The sequence below is a fragment of the Entelurus aequoreus genome, linkage group LG14 (assembly GCF_033978785.1).
Source record: "Entelurus aequoreus isolate RoL-2023_Sb linkage group LG14, RoL_Eaeq_v1.1, whole genome shotgun sequence".
In the NCBI taxonomy this organism is placed as follows: domain Eukaryota; kingdom Metazoa; phylum Chordata; class Actinopteri; order Syngnathiformes; family Syngnathidae; genus Entelurus; species Entelurus aequoreus.
In genome coordinates this window covers 28904141-28916516 of record NC_084744.1, presented here as the reverse complement: position 1 = coordinate 28916516, position 12376 = coordinate 28904141, and the positions used below count along the sequence as shown (strand labels likewise).

At 41.1% G+C, this 12376-nt stretch overlaps 1 protein-coding gene across 1 annotated transcript in view; it reads left to right on the top strand.

Moving 5' to 3' along the window:
- LOC133664271 (zinc finger protein 569-like) overlaps nt 1-12376 on the top strand; it is a 40686-nt gene that overhangs the window by 12661 nt on the left and 15649 nt on the right. Inside the window, exon 3 of the mRNA XM_062068783.1 lies at nt 187-1168. Within this exon, the coding sequence (XP_061924767.1) occupies nt 187-1168 (982 nt within the window). The remainder of the gene's footprint in view (nt 1-186; nt 1169-12376) is intronic.

Here is a 12376-nt window from a genome sequence, read left to right as displayed (position 1 = left end):
TTTACGCTAATGTGTTAATAATTTCACACGTAAGTCGCTCCCAAACTATGAAAAAAACTGCGACTTATAGTCTGAAAAAATACGGTAGTAATAAAGTCGATTGGTTTGAATAATGCTCTGGGAACGTTAAAGGTGGATAAAGATGGACTTTTCTAAAGCGTGCGTTTGTGTTCTTGTGTCCTGCAGACGTCTGTCAAGAACATCTTCTACCTGAGCAGGAGTGGAGCTCCAGGGTGGAGCAAAAGGAGCTACCACCCCCCAGAATCAAAGAAGAGGAGGAGCCAGAGCCCCCCTACATCAAAGAGGAAGAGGAGGAACAGAGCATTAGGCAGGATGGAGTGCATTTTGAAGGACTGGAGGTTGGTGTGATTGTGAAGGGTGAAGGTGACGAGGTCAAAGGTGAAAGTGAGGAGACGAGAGAGGCGGAGCCTCCAAGCAGCAGCTCAACACAACACATGACAACAGAAGCTGATGGAGACCACTGTGGAGGATCACAAGCAGACAAGCTCTTAGCTCCACTATCAGATAGTGAGGACACAACGTCACACTCTCCTGACAGAATACGCACTGGAGAGAAAGTTTTTGCCTGTTCATTCTGTGGTAAGGGTTTCAGATACAACCCAAATCTGGTAGTCCACATGAGAACGCACACTGGCGACAAACCTTTCACCTGTTCAGTCTGCGGCAAGAGTTTTCGACACAGACCAAACCTGATGGTGCACATGAGAACCCACACCGGAGAAAAACCTTTCACCTGTTCAGTCTGTGGTAAAGATTTTGGACAGAATCAAAACATGAAATTACACATGAGAACGCACACCGGAGAGAAACCTTTTTCTTGTGCCGTCTGCGGCAAATGTTTCAGACAAAACCACAGTTTGCAAATACACTTCCGGAGACACACTGGGGATCGACCTTTCACCTGCTCAATCTGTGGTATGGGTTTTACGCAAAATCCACATCTGCAAGTACACATGAGGACGCACACTGGAGAAAAACCTTATGCCTGTTCAGTCTGCGGTAAAGGTTTCAGACAAAAGCCGAACTTGAAAGTGCACATGAGGACGCACACCGGAGAGAAACCTTTTTCCTGTTTAGTCTGTGGCAAAGGGTTTGGACAAAACCATAGTTTGAAAGTACACATGAGAACGCACACTGGTGGGAAAGTGTAGCGTTGCGTAGAAGTTCCAGATTGCGCAACACTAGTGTGCTGGTGAGAACAGCAGCAGATGTCACTTTTAAATAAATGTCAAAACTTTAAAAATTAAACTTGTTGAAAAGTTATCCAACATGTGTGACATTATTGTTGTGTGTGTCATGTTGCAAATTCAGAAGTATGTGGGTGGATTTGGACACCATTTAGATCAGGCATTATTTTGACTCGGAGGCCACATTTTTAAAAAAAATGTGTCTGGGGGCGGGTATATCTATTTTTAGGAACACTAACACAAAATCTCACAATATTGTCTGATTGAATGCTAAAAACGTTATGACAGACCGCCTTAAAAAACGTAATGGAATTTTACATTTTTCTATGAACGATAAAACACTGAATATTGACAAAATATGAACGTCACACCCCCTTTCGATGGACATATTTTACAATTAAGTGAAACGGAAACTAAATTGCAACAAACAGTGAAATATGAACGCGAAGGGTACAAAATAAACCCACCTACAATCTGATACATCTGATATTTGCTGAATTCCCCCCAGGGATCAATAACGTACTTTCTATTCTATTCTATACATCACTAAGCTTTAGAACTTTGTTGTGAAAATCTCCTTCCGCGTCTGTGGAAACGCTTCCCGCCCACACTGCTTGGTGCCTCGTCTGAGCTGCTGTGAAGTAGATTACCATAGTAACTAATTAGATGACCATAGTAACTAATTAGATTACCAAAGTAACTAATTAGATCACCATAGTAACTAATTAGATGACCATAGTAACTGGTATATCATCCATAAGCGCAGATTCCAAGCATTGAAATACTTTGTATAGTTGAAGACTTACGGTCATTAGAAATCTGTCATGATGTGGAGGTGACGAACCCCAAGATGCAGAGATGACAGGCAGTGTACAACAAAACATGGTTTTAATGTTAAAAAAAAAGGTGAAAACCAAAAGGCGCACAAGGCGAAGGCACAACTTAACGCAGGAAACAAAAGTTAACACTTAGCCTGAACTATGGACGTGAAACAAAAAGTCGCTAACTGTGGCATAAATAAACAAAACTTACTTGGCAAGGCACGAGCAGCATGAACTAAGCATGAAATCATCAGCATGAACTATGGTGTCTCCTAGTGATGGGTCCGGCAACACCGATGCACCGGCGCATGCGTCGAGCTGATAGAGCGATACCCTGTGTCGGTGCGCGTATCGCTTTTAGAAAGTCACGTGACCGAACACGAGCTGTTTTGGTCACGTGACCGCTCATGAGCTGTTCTGGTCACGTGACCGCTCATGAACTGTATCGCACTGACGCCTGCGCGCCAAACTGTGTTTATTAGGAAGCGGCGCAATGCGTGTTGTTGACGAACACCGTTAGGGCCGCTTGTTGTCACTGTCACTCAAAGTTGCATTTCAAAATTACACAGAATAAATGTGTTTATTTTGTTTAGAATTCAGATGGGTTTGATTTGGTGCGCGGCATATATTGGCTGTGCGGCGCACGGTGTGCGCGGAGGAGCACTGCGCAATTGCGCAGGTGCGCACCTTAGAGGGAACGTTGCTCACAGGGCACAGAGGAGGCGTCAGTGCGATACAGTTCGCGTATCGGTCACGTGACCAAAGCAGCTCATGATCGGTCACGTGACTTTCTAAAAGCGGTACGCGCACCGACACAGGGTTTCGCTCTATGAGCTTGACGCATGCGCCGATGCATCTGTGTTGCAGGACCCATCACTACTGTTACTAGAGAAGGTACAGGAATGACGGCGTGGCGAAGTTGGTAGAGTGGCCGTGCCAGCAATCGGAGGGTTGCTGGTTACTGGGGTTCAATCCCCACCTTCTACCATCCTAGTCACGATACATGTTCACATTATTTGACTGTATCTAAAAAAGATAAAAAAATATTTTTATTTAAATGAAGATATGAAATAATCCTAAATGAAATACAATGACTTGATTTATATTATTGTATATACTAGGTCATAAAATCAGTGTCAGTTGAGTCGGTCCATAGGTTGCCTGTAGGGATTTTTAATGTCCAGCAGATGTCAGTATTTAGTGACACAGTATCGACACAGTATCAATACAGTTTTGCAATGTGTCGAAACGCTTCATGACGCCTCATCAACCCATCACTAGTGTCTCCAGAAAACAAGCATGAACAGAGCATTGCATGAAACAGGGAGTCCACAGCTTACAACAAACAATACTCCAGCACTGACTGGAGGGCAAGGCAGGTTTAAATAATTCCTCTGAGTAGTGCTCGGGCAGCAGGTGAGCGGGCGAACACTAATCAGAGGCAGGTGGAAATAATAAGTAACCATGGTAACTAAAACAAACAAGGGTGCACAAAAAACAGGAACTATGAAGTCCAAAACTAACAGAACATAAAACATGATCCGGGACATGGATCATGACAAAAACATCACTGCACATCATAATGGCAGCTACACTTTCCATCTTAAACATCTAAAGAAATGATTTAGGAATGTCCGGCGGGCCAGATTGAAAAGCTCAACGGGCCGCATGTGGCCCCCGGGCCTTAATTTGCCCAGGTCTGATTTAAATGGATACATACAGTTGAATTAGTTGTATAACAATATATAAAACTAGAAAATTCCCACTGAAATTGTGATGGGCCTGCACCACCATTACACAATGACACAGCAGTTTATGTAGGATTTGTTGAAAAACCTCATGCCGAACAATGTCTGATTGTGGATAAAACGCTTCGAGATATCGACTTTTCCTAAAAACCGTGAGCGCCTCAAGGCTTTGGGGAACGTTCCGGTGTTCTCAGATATCCAATAAATGTAAAAATGGGAGTAGAAAGAGGGAGTAGGATAATAAGAATTGTTGTGTTTTTTCGCGCCGACATCTAACATTGGAGTCAATGAGAGATTTAGCTGACTCTCTTAGCTTTGAGGGCCAACAGAAGCAAAATGGGACACATGAGCTCCATAAAAGTGACATTTTCTGACAGAGGACATGTGTGTCAACGTTTTCACAGAAACACATGACAGTCGGATAAAAGATTAGGACCGGTTGTTCACCCACAAAAAGCACATTTTTGGGGCTTCAATGGACGTCGTCCGCTTTAATGGAGGAAGGCCGATGGCACTCGCCTCTTTCCAATGGCCATCCAGCCAAAACCAAACATTGGATTTAAAAACTTTTTAGCCAGGGTTAAAGTACACAAGTGTGTGAACAAAATGAGACGTTAAGCACTGAGCTACGTGAAGGTATGGCTGAGCTACAAGAGGAGGTAATTTAGTCTTTTTGCCGTTTGTCTCAGAGCAATCGTCCATTAAAATGGTGTGTACACATTACTTTTTTAATGAATGAATAGCGTTGCCATGGTAACACGAAATGTTCCCAATCGGCGCGAACGAGACCTTTCCGACGGTATAACATATGTGGGGGTTCCTTGGCCGGTTCGTCTCGTATTAAGCGTAAGAGAAACGTGCGGAACTATAATAATAAAAGTTGAAGTATGAGCAATAATAATATGGGCTGCTTGCATTGCAGCAGGCCCATATTAAAACAATTTCCCGCCCGATACGTCCGACAACTTTCAGCTGCAGGTCTCCCGTCATTCTCAGTAAGTAAACAAGTAATTACAAGTAAACATAATCTAGATGTATTAGTCCAGATTAAGGTGTTTCCATCAATCAATTAAACCTTATTAAAAAAAGGGCTTTTCATATATTAAAAATGCAGCACAAAGTGCTTTACAGACTTAAAACCAATACATCCATCGCCATCAGTCGCTCGCACACACACACACACACACACACACACACACACACACACACACACACACACACACACACACACACACACACACACACACACACACACACACACACACACACACACACACACACACACACACACACACACACACACACACACACACAAAAGTTAAATGCATGGCTGAGTACAGAGGAGCCAGGTAAATAAACACTATCACAGGAGCCAGCCGCACCAGGAGATCACCAGACCACGGCCACAAGGACGCTGACACAAAGCGCCCCCACAACTATGGTCGATAGAATCTCTGTTGCAGAGGGTTTCCTCTGAAGAACGCTGGAAAGTAAAAATAATAAAACATTCAAAATAGTAAGAACCATGTGTAAGAATAAAAGATAAAAAGCGAGTAAAATTATGAAGATAAAAAAATACATATGTATAATATCTGATAAATAAAATCTGGCATAACTCATGAGAAATAAAGAGAAAAGTATGAACGACTTCAATAAAATGAGTAAATAAGTCAAAGCCAAATCAAAAAGCTGGGTTTTAAGCCTGCTCTTAAAAACATGAACGTTCTCCGCAGCCCTAAGACCCGACAAGCTGTTCCATAAACAGGAGCCATAACGGTGGAAAGATGCCATCTTGTGACTTTGTGTTCTGACTTTTGGAATAATAAGGAGGTAACTGTTGGATGAACTCAGGGTCCACCAGGGTCTGTAGTGTTGTAGGATCATGCTTCTGTTTGAGAAATCGGACCAATTCAGTGCATAAAAACGTAGTCAATATCCACTCTTTGTTCTTAACCTTGTTGCACTCCATCTTTTCATTGTGTAACTTTATCCTTCAACCTCTTCTCTCCCTTATTTTTGTACGAATTTTCTTTAAAGGCCTACTGAAATGAAATGTTCTTATTTAAACGGCGATAGCAGATCCATTCTATGTGTCATACTTGATCATTTCGCGATATTGCCATATTTTTGCTGAAAGGATTTAGTAGAGAACATCGACGATAAAGTTCGCAACTTTTGGTCGCTGATAAAAAAAGCCTTGTCTGTACCGGAAGTAGCGTGACGTCACAGGTTGAAAGGCTCCTCACATCTGCACATTGTTTACACCAGCAGTGAGAGCGATTCAGACCGAGAAAGCGACGATTACCCCATTAATTTGAGCGAGGATGAAAGATTCGTGGATGAGGAAAGTGAGAGTGAAGGATTAGAGTGCAGTGCAGGACGCCAGGGTGTATCTTTTTTCGCTCTGACCGTAACTTAGGTACAAGGGCTCATTGGATTCCACACTTTCTCCTTCTTCTATTGTGGATCACGGATTTGTATTTTAAACCACCTCGGATACTATATCCTCTTGAAAATGAGAGTCGAGAACGCGAAATGGACATTCACAGTGACTTTTATCTCCACGACAATACATCGGCGAAACACTTTAGCTACGGAGCTAACGTGATAGCATCGTGCTTAACTGCGGATAGAAACAGAAGAAACATGCCCCTGACTGGAAGGATAGACAGAAGATTAACAATACTACTATTACTTCTACTATCAGGAGACACTGAACCAAACCATGGACCTGTAACCACACGGTTAATGCTGTCCAGCCTGGCGAAGCCTAACAATGCTGTTGCTAACGACGCCATTGAAGCTAACTTAGCTACGGGACCTCGACAGAGCTATGATAAAAACATTAGCTCTCCACCTACGCCAGCTCTCATCTGCTCATCACCACCCGTGCTCACCTGCGTTCCAGCGATCGACGGCGCGACGAAGGACTTCACCCGGTGCGGTCGGCGGCTAGCGTCGGATAGCGCGTCTGCTATCCAAGTCAAAGTCCTCCTGGTTGTGTTGCTGCAGCCAGCCACTAATACACCGATCCCAACTACAGCTTTCTTCTTTGCAGTCTTCATTGTTCATTAAACAAATTGCAAAAGATTCACCAACACAGATGTCCAGAATACTGTGGAATTATGTGGTGAAAACAGACGACTTAAGCTGGCCACCGTACTATTCCAAAATGTCTGCTTCAACCCGTGACGTCACGTGCAAACGTCATCATACCGAGACGTTTTCAGCCGGATATTTATCGGGAAATTTAAAATTGCACTTTATAAATTAACCCGGCCGTATTGGCATGTGTTGCAATGTTAAGATTTCATCATTGATATATAAACTATCAGACTGCGTGGTCGGTAGTAGTGGCTTTCAGTAGGCCTTTAACAGTCTTAGGTGCCCACACGTTAGATCTTGAGCGCCATCCAGTGGTTCAACTGTTCTATTTTCTTCACCGAATCATCATTTCGGACTAACCAGGAACTGGATTATAATGTGACTCTTCACATTATAATCCAGTTCCTGGTTGTTATCGCTTATTTTCTCCTCTATGTAGGTCACATCTACATTTAAATGACGTTACTGACACCCAGTGGTCAATTTTCAGTACTGCATATCAAATTCGCTGACAAAAAGCTAGCGCATGTTGATGTTTTGCTGTCAAAAGTTACATTCCTACAAAATAATATCACTACTTAGCTTGTTGGTTAATCAATTTGTGAAGGTCCTACGTGTTTTCATGACTGGAAGTTGACCATTTTATTACAGCAGTGTGTTTTATTTTGACAGGATGTGTGGAAGTTGCGATGCATGACCGGAAACTAATCTTTCCGGGTTTCGTGAGAGCGCCTCTTGTGAAAGTTGTAACTTGTCGTGTTTTTAACCTTCATACGCGTCAGAAAGCAATGGCTGTAAGAAAATAAGTGGTCTAAAAGTGTAAATGATAAGATTGTGTACGTTTTAAGAGTTTCTTTTGTGCATAATGGGTGAGGGCCGACATCCGGGCAGCTGAGCTACATACGGGTTCTTCGAGCCATAGCAACCAGACTGGCGTTGAAAACAAACCGTTGCCATTACTCTTTAACCTGTCGACCTACGCTGGTTAAACCCGTCATTCTGCCTCCAAAATGCCGAAAAACTGTGTTGTTTTTGGTTGTACTAACCACAACTGGAAACAGGGAAAACAAAGGTTGTATTTTGTTCTGCCAAAGCGTGATAAAAGCCCACAGAGACGAGACAAATGGCTCGCAGCTTTACACTGGGAAAAAGAGGACAGTTCTCACTGGAGTCCCCCAAAGTCCCGGGTCGTGTGTTCGGATCACTTCGTTTCTGGTAAATATATGGAACAAAAATGCACCTTCTTAACCACAACTTGGCTATACCGTCCGTGCTAATGTTGTACTTGTTGAATTTGTACCTTATAACGTTCGACAGCTGAAGTTGTTGTTGTACAAAAATACCATGCGGTATATACTATATAGTCTATAGCCTAGCTAGCTATTTTCGAAAACCGGACAACGAGAGGATACCAAAGGCAGCGTTAAGATGGACACCACCGGGAAAACGTAAGCCAGGGCGGCCAAAGAACACCTGGCGAAGAACAGTTGAAGGGGAGCTGAAAGAGATGAAGCTTACATGGGGCGAGGCACAGAGACGAGCACAGCAGCGAGATGAATGGCGTCGAGTCGTCGAAGCCTTATTTCCCATCCGGGAAGAAGAGGATTAAGTTAAGTAAGTAATATACTATATAGTCTATAGCCTAGCTAGCTATTTTCGAAAACCGGTTTCGTTTAAATTTGCACTTAACAGTTGGGTTTTTAAAAACCAATAAACCCTATCATTTTCATGTTGCCATTCAATACATGTAGCCCTCAAATCTCTCAATATTTTATACACTAACACTTGATCTTGTTGTTGATAACTTCCGCGTCTCTTTCTTAGTAGCGCGCAGGCTAAGCTAACTAGCAAGCTAAGCTAAGCCTGAGAAGCTTTAAAGTTCACTGAGACGAGTCTGACGCAAATAATACATTTTCGTTTTTTCACACAATATGCGAATAAGTAAAAATGCGTAAATGAAGGATTTAACGCCGACTTCCAAGCCACAACGCTCGTTAAATGCTTTTTCTGTCAATGCTGTGTTCGCTGTGAGCTGGTTTGTTTTCAACGAATCCCCGGTTGCTAGGGGATTGGTAGGCGGAAGTGACGTAGGTCGCCCTCACCCATTAGAGATCGTTGTGACTTGTTGACTGACTGCTGCTCCGCGAATGGGTCGATGTACAATGTTGTCATCTACACTGCAAAAACTGAAATCTAAGTAAGATTGAATATCTCAAATAAGGGTGATATTTGCTTATTTTCTGTCTGATAAGATAATTCTTCTCACAGAGCAGATTTTATGTTAGAGTGTTTTACTTGTTTTAAGTGTTTTGGTCCTGAATGATCTCAGTAAGATATTACAGCTTGTTGCTGAGATTTGATGACCTATATTGAGTAAAACATGCTTGAAACTAGAATATCAACTGTTGCAAAGCTGTGTCATCAACACTGACGAGTATAATACTGCTTTTTCAAAGTAATAATTTCTTATTTCAAGCATGAAATAAAAAAATCTAGACTTTGACACAATTGTGTCTCATAATTAAACCGACAGTTAATATTTAAACATTTAACATGTGACATTTCAAACAATTTTGAACAGAAACAGTACATGCACATTCAGATAAATTCTTCAAAATTACAATAAAAAAAAAATTGGCCGGGGGCCGGGCTGTAAATATATATATATAACCCATGGTCTTAAAGTTCACCAGGGACGGAAGAAATGCCTGAAAACCCCTAACCCAGGGCCCCGCATTGACCGGCTTCTTTTAAGAAGAAGGTTAAATCAGTCGGATGAAACTCAGCGGCAGGAAGAAACCCACAGTCCGCAGAGCATCAGCACCCTGCAGGATGAGGGGGAAGCTTCAGGCAGAACAACCAGTCCAAGACCATACCCAGTACACCGCAAAAAGGAAAACATGCAAGGACGTAAGCCGTTGGTGAAATGGCCAAAGTCTAACAGCAAGGAGTGGGAAACGGAGGGTGTGGCATGGAGGGGGGTGTGCCTGGGACGCTAGGCACACCGTTGAGCCCTCTGGAGACGTCGTGGGCTTCAATCAACGAAACGTCGATGAAGCAGGGTGCCCACCCGAAGACCCCAATGACATACTTACCCTCCCTTTCACCACTCCACACCGACTGCTACCGTCAGGATTGTTCCTACTTACCAAGGGATTGAAACATCTAGTTCTATATATATATATATATATATATATATATATATATATATATATATATATATATATATATATATATATATATATATATATATAAAAAAATAATAATAATAATAATATATATATATATATATATATATATATATATATATATATATATATATATATATATATATATATATATATATATATATATATATATATATACACACATATATTCCTTGCTCGCTAATTGACTGAAAGAGCACGCACTTGGCGCGATGATGTCATGTTATCGATGGGAAAATGCATTTTTAGACCAAATGATTTGCCTGAGCGTTGCCTTTTTGCCTTTCCATTAAGAAAAATAAATTAGTTTTTAGTATACATTTGCTAACTAGAACAGCCAAATAGCTAAAACTACTATACATATATCTAAAAAAAAAGGCTTTTTAAAAAGCATCCACAGTCTGTGGTGCCCGCAGGTGGTCAGGGAAAGCGTTCCACAGACTGGGAGCGGCGGAGCAGAAAGCCCGGTCTCCCATCGCTCGTAGCTTTGTCCTCAGCTTAGGCTGCTGCCCCCGCGACCCAACCTCGGATAAGCGGAAGAAGATGGATGGATGGATGGTGTGAGCGTGTAAAATACACTTTTTTTTTTTTTTTTTACATGTTTAGTCAAATATTTTCTTTGAATAAACTCCAAGTCAATACTACTAGGGATGTCCGATAATGGCTTTTTTTGCCGATATCCGATATTCCGATGTTGTCCAACTCTTAATTACTGATACCGAAATAAACAGTCGTGGAATCAACACATTATTATGCCTAATTTGGACAACCAGGTATGGTGAAGATAAGGTCCTTTTTAAAAAAAATTAATACAATTAAATACGATAAATACATTAAAAAAATGTTCTTGAATAAAAAAGAAAGTAAATCAATATAAAAACAGTTACATAGAAACCAGTAATAAATGAAAATGAGTCAAATGAACTTTTAAAGGTTAGTACTATTAGTGGACCAGCAGCACGCACAATCATGTGTGCTTACGGACTGTATCCCTTGCAGACTGTATTAATATATATTGATATATAATGTAGGAACCAGAATATTAATAACAGAAAGAAACAACCCTTTCGTGTGAATGAGTTTAAATGGGGGAGGGAGGTTTTTTGGGTTGGTGCACTAATTGTAAGTGTATCTTGTGTTTTTTATGTTGATTTGATAAAAAAAACAAAAAAACCCTGATACCGATAATAAAAAAACCCGATACCGATAATTTCCGATATTACATTTTAATGCATTTATCGGCCTGCCGATAGTATCGGCCTGCATCTCTAAATACTACAATAGAAAATAACAATAATATATGCAACAATAGGAGCTACTGTTAAGATATGCGTTCCCTAGGAACTACTGTTTGTTTTGCAACAGGGACAATATTCAGTGATGCACCGGAAATGGAGTAGAGCATGTGATGTTCTGTTGTGAAGTTGGACAATAAATGACGGCCCAGTTTTGTCTAAATAATAAATGATGTAGTCCGTGTGTGATAGAGCAGTGGTTCTCAAATGGGGGTACGCGTACCCCTGGGGGTACTTGATGGTATGCCAAGGGGTACGTGAGATTTTTTTTAAATATCTGTCAAAAAGAACTGTGAAAATAAATGCAACAATGCAATATTCAGTGTTGACAGCTAGATTTTTTGTGGACATGTTCCCTAAATATTGATGTTAAAGATTTCTTTTTTTGTGAAGAAATGTTTAGAATGAAGTTCATGAATCCAGATGGATCTCTTTTACAATCCCCAAAGAGGGCACTTTAAGTTGAGGATTACTTCTATGTGTAGAAATCTTTATTTATAATTGAATCACTTGTTTATTTTTCAACAAGTTTTTAGTTATTTTTATATCTTTTTTTCCAAATAGTTCAAGAAAGACCACAACAAACGAGCAATATTTTGCACTGTTATACAATTTAATAAATCAGAAACTGATGACAGTGCTGTATTTTACTTCTTTATCTATTTTTTTCAACCAAAAATGCTTTGCTCTGATTAGGGGGTACTCGAATTAAAACAATGTTCACAGGGGGTACATCACTGAAAAAAGGTTGAGAACCACTGTGATAGAGAACATAATTGAACAATATATATATCTTTGTGAAATATAATTGTCGACTTATTCTGCGGTTTTGCGGGGGCGGGACAAAAACATTGCATTCTCTCTTGTGATTGGACTGTCTATTTTACAAAAATTGACTCGGTGACGTGATTGGCCGGTGAGCATCTTCTTCTGGGGAGTTTCAGGTAGTCTGTATGCAGGCAACTTTACGCAGCTGCTGCCTCTCTGTTGGAC